Below are 18,520 nucleotides of genomic sequence, written 5' to 3'. Positions count from 1 at the left end.
ATCCATTTAAACCTTCTCTTAGTATATGTCAGGAAGACCTCAATGATGAACTAGCATTCACAATAATTTCTATACTGTTCAACTTCAGTATGTCTGAATAACGGAAGCATACACGATCTCTTCACCTTCAGAAATGTAAATTTGGAACTGTCCTTGTACAAAAGGTATTTGATCATCCACACTGTTTGTCTTCAGCAGATGCTTTTGTATCCAAGCCTGCTCCCATGGTAATCAACAGAAATTAGCCAGTGACTCAAAAGACAATGCAGGTCTTCACTACATTTTTAGACATCTTTTATTTAAATCAAGAATTTGTCTAGGCCTTAACCTTAATGATATGCATTTTTACTATGTGACTCTCTAAGATTATTTATATTCTCAAATTAAAATTTCTGTGAAATGAGGATTTTTGTATTAGCTAATAATAGTCTTGTCAATAAACACGAGAATTTAGAATTGATAAAACTTATTTTATATAATGCTCATTGAGTATTTTGTGTGTTGTGTTCTTTGACTTGATGTCCATGCCTCATAGTATAAAAAGCTTAGCAAATGGCACATTTATTCAAGCAATGTACAGCTCTTTTTGCAGTTTTTAACATCTGTGTGTCCTCTTGATGACTTTAGCCTTTCTAATACTAACAAGTGAATTTAGGATTTATAGCTGAGAAACAGCATGGTTGCTTCTGCTGTCAGTCTTTATTCATTACTCTAATAATAGGATGTGTAATAAACAGCATAGATTTACAACTGTACATTTTAATTATGGTTTCTGAAGGTTTGTATAATCGAGAGAGGTGATCGCTGCTCCTTTCTGCTTTGGAATGTTCTCCTTCAGTGCCAGACACTACGCAGTTATTTAGTAAGCAGACAGCTTTGCTCTTTTCATCAGTGAGTCATGAAGGAGTTGACAGTGTGTTAAGGCCATCTCAGCTTCAGTGTAACAACCTGATTTGTTGGCTCAGTAGATTTAATGCATCTTGATTTTCCTGATAAATTCCATGTGAAACTCAATACCAGCTACCCTGACAACATCTTTATCTACATCAGTAAGTTCATACTGGTCAAGATGGAAAGAGACTCGTATAAATCTGAGAATTTTATAATGAAAACTTAAGAGTTTCACATGCAAATTTTTCTAATCCACAGATAAACTGCAGCTAAATTCAGAAGTGATATTTTGCTTTTGAACAGTCTTTGTTAAGATTAAGCAAAGATATTAAATAATTGTATCTTGTTACTATGTGCTAGCTACAAGAAGAAATAAAAAGTCCTTGCTTATTACACATAACCACTATGACTGTAATTGCAAAATACTGAAAAGATAATTAATAATCACCTATTACACAAAAAAAATCCAAAACCAGCATAGACTTGGATTATAGAACAGGTATAAAATAAGTATTGTGTAGAAAAACCCCTTGATTTCCTGGGACAAACAGTATATTCGATAGTTGCCCCCAAAAAACTTTTGCAGCAAGTTCCTAAATTGTAAGGCAATTTAAAATGTGATTCTCCTGTTTACTTACTGAAAATTCCAGTTTTCCTGTATTCCAGTTAAAGAACATAATTACATTTCTTCCTATGGTTTATAAAGGCCAGCAATACACTTTATGGTAACTGCAAATCTGGCATTTTCTCCATGTAATCCTGTGTATGTGTTTTGTATTTGTGAAATATTGAATTCTGGACAACAGTCCACCTCATGATGTAACCTGCCACATGTTTTTCATGTGTGCTTTCCTACCCAAGAACACACAGTACAATTTCAATTTCTTTTACATTTAATTGGTTATCTAGAAACTATTTTCTGGCATACTTCAAATGTACATTTCTGAGAAAATTATGGTATATAGCAGGATTCCATTTGGATAAAACAACCTAAGTTTACTAAACACACCTAGGACCAGCTACTACTTCTAGCAATTAGTTAAAGTAATTTACTGTTTGGACAAGTGTATTCCGAGAAAAGTCCAGCTGTGGACCATAAACCACAGGACATTGCAGACCTGTTGATGACAGTCAGTAGTGATTGAATAAGTAACAGACTGAACTGACTGAAAAAATCTGTTCAAAGGATTTCAATAATGGTATCAGGAGAAATTTTTGGATGTTTGTTATACCCATTCCAGTGGTTCTGTTGCCTTTTAGCATAAAGCAGAGACTAGAAACATCATTCCCTTGCTGATTTCATAAACAGCATCACTGTGAATGTGAGACAAGTGTCTATTTGTTTCCAGTTTGATACAGACATTGCAGACAGCCTTGAAAAGAAGGCAGGTTTATACTGGGGAGATTGGTGTACAACAGCATATTTTAACAGTTTGAGGCCAATCTTCATTATGTTGGGGTTTCCTTAGATGTCTGAGCTTAATGATAATGTGCTCTGGAATTCCTGCGAAGAAAATGCTTTAGAGCTCTTGAATTGAGAAAGACTTGTGAAGAGAAGATAGTGTGCACAGTAATGTTTAATACCCTATGCCTCTCAGGATGTCTGGTGCTTACTAATCTTTCTGATCATCAGGAATTAATTTAAGGCAGAAAGCAACAAGAAGCGTAACTGTGGTGTAGCTTCTCTGAGGCATCCTAAATCTCAGAAGGATTTTACTATATCTCAAAGAAATAACAAGCAGGGATAAGCCATTCAAAGAAACCATCTTATTCAGCAGTCGCCTGGAGATACAGAATATAGATCCACCAATCTGAGTTGGTTATTTCAGATAGGGAAAGAACTGCAACTGGATTCCCAGAGAATTAGGTCATGTTCCCATCTGGGAGGATTTTGGAGTTCAAAATTTGAGCTGTTTTCAGAAACTTAGGGAGCTAAAGTCACAGTTCCAAGGGTTAGGTGGCTGGTTTAAGTGTCTGGACTATACCTCAGTTGTGGTTTGCTTATGAATACTGATAATTCTTCATGGTCCACAGCCTAGCACAAATTCACCTCCTTTCAGTGCACTAGGCTATACACCAGAAGAAGAACAGACACCAGTGAGAACACTAAGATGCATGGGATAAGGATACTTAAAGATGCTAACAATGATGAGTATTCAGTTACTTCCCTTGGAAAGAAAAGTCTGAAGCATCGCACTAAGTTAGCTAGCTCACACATAAGCAGGGAGGACTTTCTTAGTGCTGGTCCTATTTTATCACTTGCCCTTAGTAGCAGTGATATTTGGCAATATAATGACACACTTAGGATAGTTTTTAAGAATGAAATAAATATAAGCCAATAAGTACTCCAGTCATTTAAAAGACATTGCTGCTACAAAGCCAAATATATTTAGCATGCTTCCCCTGTGCAGATTTTACACCATCACAGGACATAGAGTCTCACGGTTTTAATTAAGTCTATCAAGACATAGCAAAAGCATGTTAACTCTGAGCAGATATTAAGCACTTTATCTTCATTGACATTATTAATTACTGTTAATTTACTATAAAATACACATAATATTTAATCAGAAAAAGAACCCAGAAACTAAAGCAGCATATTTTTTTGTGATGTGATGTTACAAGTGAGGAATCACTTGATTCATCAAATCGTGTGGGTTGGAAAGGACCATTAAGATAATCTAGTTTCAACCCCCCTGCCATGGGCAGGGACACCCTCTATTAGACCAGATCTTGGAACTTGAGCTTGAACAGTCCCCGAGATGAGGAGTCCATAACCTCTCTGGCAACCTGTTCCTGTGCCTCACCATTTTTTCCTAACATCTAAGTTAAACCTACCCTCCTTCAGCTTGAGACCATTCCCTCTTGTCCTCCTCCCCAGGGCTCATCTCAATCCATTCTCTGCCCAGCTTCTGTTTGTGCTTGGGATTGCCCCAAGCCAGGTATAGGACCTTCCACTGGGCCTTGTTGAACTTCATGAGGTTCTTACAGATCCATCCCTGAAGCCTGTCAAGATCGCTCTGGATGGCATCCCTTCCCTCCAGCACACTGACCACACCACACAGCCTGGTGTCATCTGCAGACTTGCCAAGATACTCTCAATCCCACTGTCCATGTCCCCAGCCCCAATACCAGGCTCTGAGGAACACCACTTGACCTGCAGAATTACCATTTGCCACAAAAGCAGGCTTGGAGATTTTAGGGCTACACTGATCTCTTGAATATTAATGTTGCACACATACCCTGCATATACTCTTATTCCTCCATCTAAGAATAGGTTTCAGCCCTAAGAAAGATAAATAAAACACTCTGTTAGAGAATGCATAGCTGTGCTGCAAACAGAATCAGACAAACACCTGATGGAAAGCAGGTACATCCTCTGTTCTTTAGGGAGTACAGCAAGATAGATAATGGTCTGTCACACTGAAAGAAAATAACCAAGAAGAAAAGTGGTTTTATTCATCTTGATTACTGTCAGGGATTTTTCCATTGTGTAAACAGTAACTTAGATATTCAGCAACCAAAGTTTTGAGAGTAGACAGCAACTGACTTCGCTTGAATCCAAACTCATCATATAAACCCCTTGATAGTTATTATTCTAAGAACATTGCCTCCGTTTTTGCTTGCATAGACTACAAAGTGCATGAAGAGTACTGAAAGAGCCTGAGAAGTTGCTGGGGGAGGGAATGCAAATTTATTCAGATCCTTTTAAAACAGTAGGCAAGCACTTGTGCTTATCCTAGAGATCTGCTTGTTTTTCTAAACTGTCACAAATGTTCTCTTAAGAGTGTAATAAAAATTTAACTTTATCTAGCATTCAACAGATATCACATAAAATTAACACTAGTCAGTATACCCTTTGAAATTTCAACTGTGTTCAGATTAAACCAGATGGGGCTTGCCCAAATGAGTATCTTTGGACCATAAAATGGTACTTTTAAGCCCTTGTTTTCAGAGGGAAACTGGGCTTGCTTTGTTGAAACATCATATATGTCTGGTTTTTAGAATTTGTTCTGTAAGAGTGGAAGATCAGAGCCATACCAGTAAAAAGAGGCAATTTCTTCCCCAAGTACATTTTTTCAAGAGCACGTAAGATAGGGATGACAACACTAACACTTCAATAACAGTCATCATGTCTTAGCAGAACATAATATAAAACCTATTTTTCTAGGATTTTTGTTCACCTTTTTTCTTTTTAACATCATGTAATTTAGAGTGCCTTTTTGTATCAGATATTATTGTTTTTATCCTTCCAGATGCTTAGAAAGGATTTTCTTTCTTTTGATTCCTCTCCTGGGAAAAAAATTCAGCAGCTTGTTAGTTTCCTCAGTACTCTCTGTATAACAAAAGGTAGCATATATGGAAGCCCTCATTTTGATCTTAGTTCTATTACTCCAGACCTACAACTTCTACTTAATTCCTTGGGCACTAAATATGTTCAGCAGTTCTAAGGATTAAATATACTCAGACCAGGCAAATATCAGAATCTCATACTGGAACCATGGAATTAATAGGAACTAGAGTTCTAAAACAGATAGCAGTGAGTTTAGACAGACATAAAAATAAAATACTACTTCCAAGTGAATGAATACATCAAAAAGGATGTGACTTGTTACCTTACTTCTCTTTTTTTGAGTGGCCATGTTTACAAGCTCTCATTGTATTTTGCGAAGTCCAATGGAGTACGATCCATTCCTACTCACATCTCAGTCTAATTATTGTCATTGTACAACTAATATAAAAATATTTTTGGTTATTCTTATCTTCCATGTGTATCATCTTTTCTTCTTTCTCCCCTTCTTCTTCTTTTGTGCTGTATTTTATTATTTGTTGTCCTTTTTCTGCATGCTAGTAGTTAATTATATTTCACATATGCTCAAAAATTCTAATAAAAGCACTAGGACTTAGAAAATAAGCTTTTCTCTTTTTTAATTGATGGGAAATCTGCGAGTTTAATTAGGCAACCCATTGAGATAAATGCATCAACAAATAAATTTCATGAACATACCACAGCTAACAAGAAACTGCCTAGGAAGTTTTAATTCATTTGGGTACTGAAATACTTACACCAAACAGATTTGGACCAGATAATGGCTTTGCAATATAACCCAAGGATTACAGACTGAATCCCAGCAGGGCAGCTGATTCTTGAGAACTGGGAAAGCTTCCACTGGATTACAGCACACATATTTTACTTTCAGGATAATAGGTAAGCAAGTACATGCCAGGAAAATGCTTGAATGAAGAAGGGTTGATAGAAAACTGTCCTCTGTAGGTAGTCACTACTTAGGCCCTTCTATACTGCACCACAAATAAGCTTGTCCTGATGACCTGAAGAAGACATAGTACAAAGATCCCATGGAGTCTATGGGCCTCTGTCACAGCATATGCACAGTCAAGATGGCCACAACACACAGAGCACCATCACACAATTTCAGAGAGCTTTAAGCATTCACCCATACAGAGTAACACCATACCTCATTAGAAGGCTTCAGGCATGTCCCCTACAGAGCAACAGCATATCACCTCAGAAGGCTGCAAGCAGCTGCCCTGCTTGTTCTTCAGTCCATCCTTTTATACCCCTCATGTTCATGCATTGCACCTGTGTGCCCTCTGTTCCCTTTGGTGGTTGGTCAGTGCCCCTGGGCACTCCAGGTCTCATCACCTTCAATGCTGCTCACCTGCTCTTCACAGCTGTACCCACTGGGGATGAGGCTGGGCCCCAGCCCCACTCCCAATTAACACAAACTGTGTGTCTAGGAGCCTCTTGTTTACAGCGCAGGTTATTCTTCTGTTTATACTCTGCACCATCTGAATCCAGAAAAAAAAAAAGTGAGCCTAGTCTGAGACTGCTGATACCAGCCACTAGTAAAAATTTAGGTTATCTTGAGATCAGAAGTATGAAGAGAAAGGAAACACAAGCATAATACCTTAAAAAGAAGACATATAAATGTTATTTTAAATAATAATCACATTTATAATGTATCATTTATAACTAAGTCATATGTTTAGCATTAATAACTGACATAAGGAAGCAATCATATTTATAAAAGATGTATTTATTTCTGAAGATTCAAAGAGACATTAAACTTTTTTCTTTTGCATCTGAAAAGCAAACATTGTACTTGAGGAATCAATTAAAAATAACAGAATAAAAAGGAGGAAACAGCACTATCAGTTCAGAATTTCCAACCTATTTGCAATTTGCTTCCACTTAAGAACATGACTCGTTCTTCAGAGCAATAACTGCATAGCATCTTGGGGACTTCACAGGATCAAATAACTGCACAAGTCCAGACCAAGCAATGTTTTCCTGAAAATGATATACAATTGAAGTGCATAAAAGTTTGCTTGACTTATAACTAAAGTATTGTAATAGGTCCACATTTTGAAATACAAAATTGAAAATAAATAGTTATCCTAATGCAAAGCAGAAAAACCACTTATCTAATAAGAAACTGTGAGGAAAGTTTGTTGTGAAAAAGGATGTCCATAATAGGATCAATTTTAGAGTAATTTAATTATTTCTGGTGCTTCAAGTGATAGCTTCACACCTGCTTAATCAATAAACCTTTGCTGTTTGGTTGAACTAGAGCAAAGAAATTAAGGATCGTGTCATACTAATTTTATGTTGCTGAAGATAATTAACTGACATCAAACGAATGAGGCTGGCTGGATCTGGTCATCATGCTGCATTTGGCTTTTATAACTTTTATTTTTCTTCCTAAACACATTTTGTGAATCATTCAGTATAAGATTAAATACATGTATATATTACATTTAGAAAAGGTGAGTTAGTGCTATAGGCAGAAAGCTTGATCTCCCATCTTGGAAATCATACAGATTTCTACACAATTTTTAACTGGTTGGCATTTGGTAAAATACATCAGTATTTATCTATTTCACATTGCCTCTCTGTAAAAATACCAGTTAGAACAAAGACATAAATTTACTACAATTCAGCAGTTCCACATGTACCATGACAGAGAATAAAGTGAGTTTTCACTTATGATAAAATGGAGCTGTTAAAATGAAAGGTTTATAGTGGAAAACACAGCTATTCATAGGAATGCGTTTAAACTTTATTTTAAAATTTTATTTTGACCATGGCCCAGAACAGAAGCTGGAAGATACTACCAATTCCTCCTAGGAAGTTATTAGCTGTGTGAAAAATGTTTATAGGTGCAGAAAAAGTATTACCAGTGCTTTCAAGTTAACCAGGCCAAACTACAAATCAGCGTTAGAAGAAACTGTGTAATAGTGGAAGTCATAATGGAGTAAATGTAGTAGCATTTGCTTATTATATCCCAGATCTATACCTGTAAAATATATCCAGGCTGTGTGTTAGTCAAATGTATCTCAGCTGACCCATACAGTTAGAAGAAGTGCACCCTTTCTCATTATTGATCATAATTAAGAAACAGTAAAAGAAAGTCATAAACATTTTGGATCTAACTCCATATTTTTTAATTGTATGTTCCAAAGCACATTAATTGAACCTTTGAGTATTAACAACACAGTATTTGTTTAGCATTTCCAAAATTTTTAAAATTATTAAATATCTCATGTTGTATAAAATGAGATTTGATGCATCTTTGATTAATTTATTTTTTACTATCTATTGACTAGTAATTACCATACAATTAAAAGAGCATAAACTTTACTGTTGCTGCTTTGTTGAAAATAAAAACATCTGCTGGGCATATGTTTATACTAAATGGAATGAATGCTTATACTTTTGCAAATATGATGAGAATAATAATTCTGCAACAGAGAGTTTTGGTCTGCAGAGTAATAAATTGACTGAAATAGCCTCATTTCAGTGATGTAGCCTTTAGGTATCATAAAAGAGAATGCAAAAATACCTGCTCCTTGAGGTAGCAAAGACGATCCAGAAGTATCAAAACTTCTATGCAAGGAGCCAGAACAACCTTCAACTGAAAGAAAGATTAGATGCTATATAATCCTTTTGGGAAAGACAGGCAATACACTTCCAAATGGCTACATATCCTCACAACAATTCCAGGAAGGTCAATCATTTTTTAGGGGTTCTGTTGTACAAATGTTGCCTTACTAGTTTTCCCTTTGGGACAGACATCTTCAAAACAGATTATATTAAAGATCAAAAATACATGGAATGCCATAAAGTCAGGGAACGATGTTATTTAGTTGTTTTTCAGACATTGTCCAACAAGAAAATAATATTAAATGTAGCAGAACAATTTTAAAGAGGGAAATAATGAATTTTAATAAAAAAAGGTTTTTATAAAATCACTGCATGGAGACCAGTCTAGATTTAAAAGGAGACTGACATTCCATTCTCCAGTGCAATAGTCCCTCTTGAAAAAGAATCTTCCACGTGTTCACTTTATTACTTTACTGACACCTAATATAGTTCTGGAATAGGATACGCTCCAAAGTATGGAAGGGGGAACTGCTTTGTTTTTGAGATTGCATACCACAGTGCAAGACAGTCCACCTCCACATAAAACTTAGCAGGGCTTTGTTCTAGACTAGCACATATATATACAAGGTAGTAGTATTAATCCTATAACTTTTACCATATTAAATGCTTCAAGCTCGTTCATTCTGTGCTTGTACTTTTCATAGTAATCCATTATACAGCTGTCTGGGAGCTGCAAGGGATTAAAAAAAGAGATATCAGAGTTATTCTAGTTACTTTTTAAAGGGAACTTTAGAATTAAATATTGTCACACTACAAAATGAAATCTGTGTTTCATTTTTGAAATTAGTGCTAAGATTTGTAGTAGTTTTCCAATAGTAGTTTTTCAGTTCTTATTTACAGCAACTGTTCTCCATACAACATTTTCCACTGACATGAAATACTGAGATATATCCATTATTCAGAAAAGTCCAGTCATTCTTAAATGAGAATTACACAGCAAAGTGGAGAGTGGCCAGCACTGCCTCTATGACTGTAAATGCCACAATTTGGGGCTGAATTTGATACACAGGCAGTTTAGGAACTTGACCAAGCCTTTCCAGCTCTCGCTGGCCAGTGCAGCAGAGCAGGTGCTGCAGCTGTGACCATGACTGCTCCTCACAAAGCATGCTTTCTATAGGGCAGCCAGACCACCACATCTCCTGGTTTTTGAAGGTCATGATTTGTCTGCTCTGCTGACCACAGTCTTGGACACTGAACAACACACTTGAGCTGGCCAAAGAAGTGGGAAGTAGGATTGCAGCATTATTGCTGATGGAGGCTGCTGGGAAGAACAGAGCTGGAAGAACCTGATGCACTTATGCAGTACTGGGAGTTTTGCAGTATGGCTGTTTTGTCGTGGCTATGGAATGAGAGTCCAAACTTAGCAGAAAAGCAATGGCTCTGACAGACATGTAGATGTGGCACCGAGGGACATGGCTTAGTGGTAGACTTGCAGCGCTGAGTTAACAGTTGGAACTGATTATCTTAGAAGTATTTTTCAGCCTAAATGATTCTATTACTCTATGACAAAAGACTAGGAAAGCTTAAGTGCTTAATAAAATTTTGCAGTTTATTAGAAGAATCATCTGAGAGCATGTGGCTAATACAGTTGCAAAGAAGTAAAATCTTTGTCTAAAATAGGGAAACAACCCAGGAAACATTTAAAAAATACATTAGTTTTCAAATCAGGTGCATATTATGAACTTTATCCTGGGACAGCCAAGAAGGGACTGAAATGACCTCAGAACTATTACTCATTGTTACTGAGAAGTTCTCAAAGAGAATATGGCAGACAGATAGCAGATATATATCTTTTATTATAGAACAGACTGTTCACATCCAATGCACTGAAAAAATGGAAAAAATAAAGAATTTAAAACCACTTAAAGATAAGCGAATGAGCAATAATCAAGACAAATTCATCAAGAATAAATCATAAATCAGTCTACTTCACTTGTAAGGAGGGTAAAAGGATTCATGACAGATAAAAACAACTGGTTTTCATATATTTTGATTTCAAAAATATTTTTGATAACATTTCCCATAATAATTTCATAAGCAAATTTAGGAAACAAGCTTCAGATTAAAGTACTAAAAAGTCAGCAAAATCTGTTTGAATGACCATAACCAGAAAGGGGTTTCTAATGGGTCTGAGCAACTGGAATGACCTGCTGACTGGAGGTCCATTACGCAATGCAGTATTTTCATTAAGAATTCAGACAATAGAACAGAAACCACATTTGCTAAGTCTGCAAATGTGCAACAGGAAGGCATTGCCAGAACTTAAAATAACTTTCAGAAACTGGAGCATTGCTTAGAGAAGTTTGAAATGCTGTGCAGAAGAGAAGTGACTAGGCTCAGGCAGAAATGATCAGCTGTTCAGGATGGGGAGCACCAAATGACAGTCTGGAAGACAGAGCAGATCATAAGCTGAGTGAGAGTCAGAGTTGTGCTACTGCAAAAAAATAAACAAAAACAATCACCATTCTGTGCCATGTATGGGAGAGCAGCCTGCAAAGTGCAGGAAGTAATCCTTCAACTCTGGCAGTGGAAAAGCTCTAGCAGGAACACTGCATCCATTTTTGGGCATCAGATTTCAAAGAAAGAAATGAACTGTCTGAAAAAGCCCTGAGAGGGAAAATAGATCAGAGATCTAGAAAAATATGACCTATGAAGAAAGACTCAGAGAACTGGAACTGATCAGGCTAAATGAGACAAAATTGAGAGTGGGAATAATAACAGTTTTTACAAGGCTATCACCAAGAAGTAGGGAACAGTTTGTTCACTGTGTCTGTAGTGGATGGGGCAAGAACTAATGGGCTTGAATTGCAGAAAAAGAAAAAAAAAAAAAACAAAAAACCAGTAAGCCAAAAACTTGAAGAAACATTTTCTCATAGAGGTTAATTAAGGACTTGAAGGTTGTCAGTCTCCATCACTGGAAGGCTTTAGAAAATCTGACAAATACTATTTTCAGGAATGATGCATCATTATAATTCTGCTTTAAAACAAGATTATCAGAAAAACCTTCTGTAGTATTTCAGTCATATTTTTTAAATTTAGAAAGTACATTTTCCCAACTGCAAAGGCAAGGTTGAGTAGCTTATCCAGCAGTACTAATGTGGACTAACAAGATTTTTTTTTGGTCTTATTGTTATTTTATTTCCTGTGAAGCTGTGCAAATATTATAGAGTTCTTTTTGTTTTTCTCTTCCCCTCTAAACAGTCAAACCAACTAAAATATATCGGTCATTAAATAAACTAAATAGTTTATTTAATCTCTGCCCTATAAGCTTTTCATTTCAACTGAGTATTAATAGGGTTTTAGTATAATGGATTTTTGAAATTACAGGCTATTTGGCATTAAAATACAAAGATCTATATTTGGAAAAATGTGATCTTGAAACCTTTCTGCTTTTGCTTCCTTTATGTTCTCCATTTTTCAAGATGAAGCATTCAAATTAAAAGAAAACAAGCTGTGAAATGTTTGGCAAATAAAAAGTGGGTCAAAAATGTCTATTGCACACTGCAATACTCAAGTATGTGCTTTTCCTTCCTGCCTATTACACATTCTGACTGTACACATCCTGCTGTCACGGATAGACTAGCTACTATTCCAAACTGTGCCTCAGATAACAGTTTGGTAAGCAAACCAGTTCAGTGCAACAGCCCAACTGGAAAAGAGAGAAAGTGTCCATTGAAAAGCACTGGTAGAGAAGGGCATGAAAAGGGTTAACTGGTAGCCAGCCATGTGGTCAATTTATTGGAAGACAACTAAAATCCAGATAAAATTGGCTTTGTCTGAAACTGCAACAGCTTTCCACCTGCCTTCGGTAGCTAACACAAACTTCAGCTCTCCTTCCAGGGTGAAGTAGGAGTAGTTTATTCTTGGTATTTCTGAAGAAGAATTGTACTTCCACATGCAAAGCAAGCCCATTCAGCCACCGAAGTTGTCCAAGCAACTGTTCTCTGTGTTGTCACTCACTTGTATATCAAAAAAATTCTTCATATATATGCACTGAACATTTTTCTTACATTTTGATGTTAATACTATGAACATGAAAAAAACTCAAATATCTACATTTATCTTAATAATGACTCTGCACTCCAAGATCTAGCTTATGTTACTGACACTGAATTGTCCTTCATTTCATTTTGGCCAGTATTTCTTCCCTGATACAGCTACAATGTCTTCTGGTCTTTATCAGATTGTCTACAGAAGGACCTTGTCTCTCTTTGCATTGTGATGGTGATGCAAGCTTTATTTTGAACTGATTTCTTTATGGACTGATGTGGCCACAAACAGCAGGAACAAGCAAGAGGACCTGGCAGTGACCTAGCTGTAACAATACCATATAGGTATAACATATATACCATAAATACCATATGGTGGAGATGGCACTAAACATGAGCCATAGGGCTGACTGATCTGTTGTGAACACGGTGAGACTGTCACAGAGATCTGAGAGCATGTGAGATACCACACACCAGAGCACACTCATCTTGGGCTGCAGTCCCACAGGCATGCTGACAGAGCACAGGCTGAAAAGAAAATATTCAGGCACAAGGTGTGGGGCAATTACTGATACCACACTTCACGTTTCTTTAGAGAGGATTTTTTCAGCGCTGTATCCTTTCCTAGGCTAAGAGTACTTTCATTGAATGAAAGTCTTCTTTACCGTCCAATGCTGCACATGTCCACCAGAGAAGAGACAGCCTAAGGATGCTATTCCACAGTCTGTTAGATGCAATTCCTCTTTGCTACCTCAAAGGGACTGCTTCTTCCTGCACTGACTGCACAATTCCATGTTTCCTCTCTCTACTTGTACCAGCACTATCAGGAACACTAATGAGAGTACAAGAAAACTGTAAGGCAATCCTTCTAGCAGCGTAGTGTCTTAGATGAGTTCAAAACATTTAGGAGAGCATACCTAACAGAAAATTTTAAAACTTTTCCAAGACTAAGGTAGTTAAAAATAATGTAATTTTATATACTGTAAAAGAATGTAAAACAGATAATGAAATTACTGAGAGATTTATTTAGAACTTTGTTTAAAATGCATTTCAAATTAATGGAATCTATATTATTTATAATTATACCTAACTGAGATACAAGTCACATCTCTTAGGACTCCTTGTCAGAGTAAAATGCTACAGTACCATAACTGGGATAGTATTTTGTCTATGTGAAAAACAGCTATGCTTAAAAACAGCATTATATGCTTACACTTTATAGAGTGCTATGCATGTGTTACCTGAGCTGTCATTTAGTACTTCCCTAACTAACAAAGGAAACAGGAAGTCTGTGAGATGAAATTCCTTCTGTCCAAGAAAACAGCAACGAAAGTCAACTCTTCAACAATTGTAAAATGCATTAAGTGTGTAAATCCATGTAGTACCTTCATCTTTTGACTGCTTTGACTGTCTCAGTTAATTGCTGTTTCAGGATTCAGGGGAAAGTGGAGAGATCATTGTTTTGGCTTTGACTCCTTCATTCACTGACATTTCAAGATATCCACATACACTGGCTGTGGGGTAGACATTAAGATCGTAAGAAATCTCAGGCTAAAAGTCCCTCTCTTCCCCATTTCTTGCAAAAATTCTTGTTAGTTCCCAGTATAGCTGCAAATATTCAGGTTAGTTCATGTCTTAATGTATTACACAATTCCACTACTGACAGTTTCCCAGTCTTAAGTGAGTGTTTTTCCAACTCTTTTTAAAGCAAGAGAAAATTAAGCCACACAGTAAGCTTCGTGTTATCTCCCTTTATTTGCAAACTGCATTTTATGATATTCCACTAGTCACTGATGAGGAAAATTTACAAGTCAAGGACAGTCTACAGTAAGCTAAGAGTAACCCACTTACCAAATATTAAAAAACCCAAACTTGTCTAATAAAAAAATAAGCAATTAGCAAAAAAAAAAAAAAAGTATTTTTGCACAAATTCTGATTTCAGTATTGTCTACCAGTTTTAACACTCAAAATTAAATAGTACAGAGTCTGCAAAAGCACCAGGTCAACAGATGCCAAAGGCTGTCAGACACATACCCAGGCCTTATCTTTGTAAACACATTCTCCTTTTAATTGCCTTAAGCTAGCCCCTATAAAAGATCTTTTGCCAATCTATCTCAGTAAGAACAGGACAGCAGGAAACCTAAAGTTTTTAGTTTTATTTCTGAAAAACTCTAGAAATACATGTATTCTTATATGAAGACTTTTTGCCTTGGCAATAAGTCTTCATATAAGTGCTATTTGTAGCACTTATTGCCTTAAGCAGCAATCAGATTTGTTAATAAAGAGACTTCATTTTAAATGCATTTGCAAAGCAGCTACAAACAGCTAAAATATGTTCTGAGCTGAAGAGAAGGAATTGCACTCGCTGCTTGAAAGCAAAAAAGCAAAAAGTATCAGAGGGGCCAGCTACTCTAGGAGAAAGGACAGGGATGAATGCTCCATTCTCCCAAAAGAGAGATCCCCATTCACGTTAATTAGGCAAAATTATGAACAAAAGGAAAAAGAAATCTTGTGAGACAAAGAATTTCTCCAAAATCTATGTGACCTTTAATGCTCTGTCTGTACAATGCAGAGTCTATAGGAACAGAGTGACCTATGACAAAGAAAACAATCAGGAACAAAATACTGTTTTAGTATGTATCCAGACCAATTACTGTAGCCCTGTGAAGGGATCTCTAGATACGGCCCTCTAGAAGCACAAGGAGGGCCTCACTTTCACAAGTCCTTGCTCTCATGGGGCACTTCAGCCACACCAGTATCTCTTGGAGGGACAACAAAGCAGGGCATAAGCAACCCAGGAGGTTCCTGGAATGCTTTGGTGAGAACTTCCTTCCCATGAGACAGGGGAGCCAATGCTCTCAAATTGTCACCAACAAGGAATGCCTGGTGGGAAATGTGAAGCTCAAGGGGAAGCAGTGATCATGAAATGGTGGAATTCAAGGGCCTTGGGGAAGCGAGAAGAGCACACAGTAAACTCATTATCCTGGACTTCAGGAGACCAGCCTGACAGAGTACTATAGCATAGAGCCCTAGAGGGAAAAGAGGCCCATGAAGGCCTATGGTTAATACTCCATGAGTATTAAAGAGGAAGTGCTTAAAGAGGTATACCATGAGGTCAGCAGGCCAAACTAAACAACAAAAAGGAAGGCTATCAAGAGTGAAAGCAAGACCAGGTAGCCGGTGAGGAATACAGAAATATTGTCCAAGCACTCAGGGATCAGGTTAGGAAAGATAAAGCTCTCATAGAATTAAACGTGACTGACATCAAGAGCAACAAAAAAGCTTCTAAAGGTACATGTGTGCACTCTCTAGAACAGGAGACTGGTTACACAGCTTACAGAGAACGCTGAGATACTCAACAATTTTTTTGAACGTGTCTTCACCAGCAAGTGTTTCAGCCACACCACCTGAGCTGCAGAAGACAAAAGCAGGGACTGACTAAATGAAGAATGGCTCACTATAGGGAAGATCAGGCTGAAGAACACTTAGGAGCCTGAAGTCCATAGGACCTGATGAGATATGTCCATAGGTCCTGAAGGAACTGTCAGATGAAGTTGCTAAGACACTATCCAGCATATTTGAGAAGTCATGTCAGCCTAGTGAAGTTCCCATAGAAAAAGGGGAACATAATCCACAACTCATTTTCAAAAAGGAAAAAAAATGAAGGCCTGGGGAACTACAAGTCAGTCAGTCTCACCTTGATGCCTAAGCTCATGCATCAGATCCTCCTGAAAACTCTGCTAAGACACATAGAAAATAAAGAGGTGACTGGTGACAGCCAACCTGGTCATTAATGGCAAATTGTGCTTTCAAATCTGGTGACCTTCTTTGAAGGGGTTACAGTATTGATCGATAAGGAAAGAGCAACTGACATCATTGCCTGGATTTGTGCAAAACATTTCACATTATCCCACATGACACTAAAAGAGTTGTGGCCAGCAGGCTAAGAGCATTGGGGCTGTGCAGCCTGGAGAAATGAAGGCTCTGAGGAGACCTTAAAGCACCTTCCAGTACCTAAAGGGGACCTACGGGAGAGCTGGAGAGGGACTTTTTACAAAGGCATGTAGTGACAGGAAAAGGGGAAATGCCTTTAAAATGAATGAGGATAGGTTTAGATTACATAAGAAAGAAATCCTTCACTGTGGAGGTGGTGAGATATGGCACAGGTTGTGCAGAGAAGCTGTGAATGCCCCATCTCTGGCAATGTTCAAAGCCAGGCTGGATGGGGCTTTCAGCAATCTGGTGTAGTGGAAGGTGTCCCTGACCACAGCAAGGGGGTTGGAACTAGATGATCATTAACATCCCTTCTATGATTTTATGATCCATCACCCAGAGAGCAATTCCATTAATTCTGAAGCTATTTTTACTACTGAGGTGAAGAGATGTGTGAATGGAACGGTCCCATATCAAGGCAGAAAAAAGGATTTAACTTGCATCTAGGTATTTAAATGACAGGCTCTCCTGCACTAAAAAGAAACACCATGAAAGGAGGAAATTATTTTTGCTAACTTAACAGGAAACTTCAGTCCTTGAACAGTAATTAGGTTATTGATAAATGCCTTTTTTGCCTTTTTTTTGTAGAAAAACTGTTTTACTATGTTGTCTCTAACTAATTTCTGACTGAGACTTTTTTCATAGAGAGTCTAATTCTTGCTTCACATAAGCAAAAGCTTCACATCTATTTCACAAAGGGAAGACACAGAGGGGTTTCTTCACATTAATTACTGGCATGATCCAATAACTTATCTTTACTTAAAATCAACAATCAAAAAACCTTAGTATTTGGATAATTATACCTGATGAGTCTTCATCAGTGTAATATTTAGCAAAAGGTACACACTTACAAAAATGAGTATCAAGGCAGGTTAGGTGTTTTATATACTTACACCCTTTATCCTGCCTCCACAATTGCCCTGACTTGAAAATGACTGGATTGCCCCAGGACTACCTTTTGATCAGAAACAGAAGTATTGGTGTGTATAAGGGAAGCAGCTGTGAGGCTTATCATGAACCATTATGTTTGGAAGACTGTTTACATCTCACAGTACAGGTTCAGCTACAGTGATAAAAACCATGCAAGATTTTACCATACATGACAAGCTACCAAACCCTGGATTCCTAGAAACAGTGCCTCTATTCCTCTATTTTCCTTTCCAGTACTTTTATTATCATACAGAGATGAAATTCTTTTTAATATTCTGATAAGCTTCCTAAAAGACTGGAGACTCACAGTTTCTTGACTTCTGTATTTTAGAAAATATCTTTGCACATGTGAAACAGAGACCCATATGGAAACAATTTTTTCTCATAGTTCTCTGGTTGTATTCCACAATGTCACTAAGTTTTAGCTGCTTTCTAAATATAATCTAAACATATTTATGCATTAACACAATGATTGCCTCCCTTTTTTTTTTTTTTTTTGTGAATGACAAGGACATTTTGGATTACTCTGGAATCCCACCTTATATTCTTCCCAATGCACCAGTTTTTGTCCACTGCCAGAGACAAAATAGACATTTGGTCTGTGCAGTACAGCTGCTCTTTTGTTCATTTCTAAATAGAGCTAAAAAAATTCCACATAAATTTATCTTTGATTTTGTTGTCTTTCAGAGCAAATGTTTAGACTTCATCACATTTCTAGCTATGTAAGTATTTTTTTTTCTGAAGAGAGGCA

General features: G+C 37.1%; 1 protein-coding gene across 1 annotated transcript in view; it reads right to left on the bottom strand.

Moving 5' to 3' along the window:
• Positions 1-6,932: 6,932 nt before the first annotated feature.
• The window catches only part of METTL25 (methyltransferase like 25), a gene marked incomplete at its 5' end in the record, with an annotated part of 45,926 nt that continues 34,338 nt past the window's right edge, over positions 6,933-18,520 (bottom strand). The window contains 3 exons of the mRNA XM_021527925.3: positions 6,933-7,204; positions 8,757-8,828; positions 9,453-9,527. Of these exons, the coding sequence (XP_021383600.2) occupies positions 7,106-7,204; positions 8,757-8,828; positions 9,453-9,527 (246 nt within the window). The remainder of the gene's footprint in view (positions 7,205-8,756; positions 8,829-9,452; positions 9,528-18,520) is intronic.

The sequence above is a fragment of the Lonchura striata genome, chromosome 5 (genome assembly GCF_046129695.1).
Source record: "Lonchura striata isolate bLonStr1 chromosome 5, bLonStr1.mat, whole genome shotgun sequence".
Lineage (NCBI taxonomy): Eukaryota > Metazoa > Chordata > Aves > Passeriformes > Estrildidae > Lonchura > Lonchura striata.
This window is presented reverse-complemented; position numbering and strand designations above follow the sequence as displayed.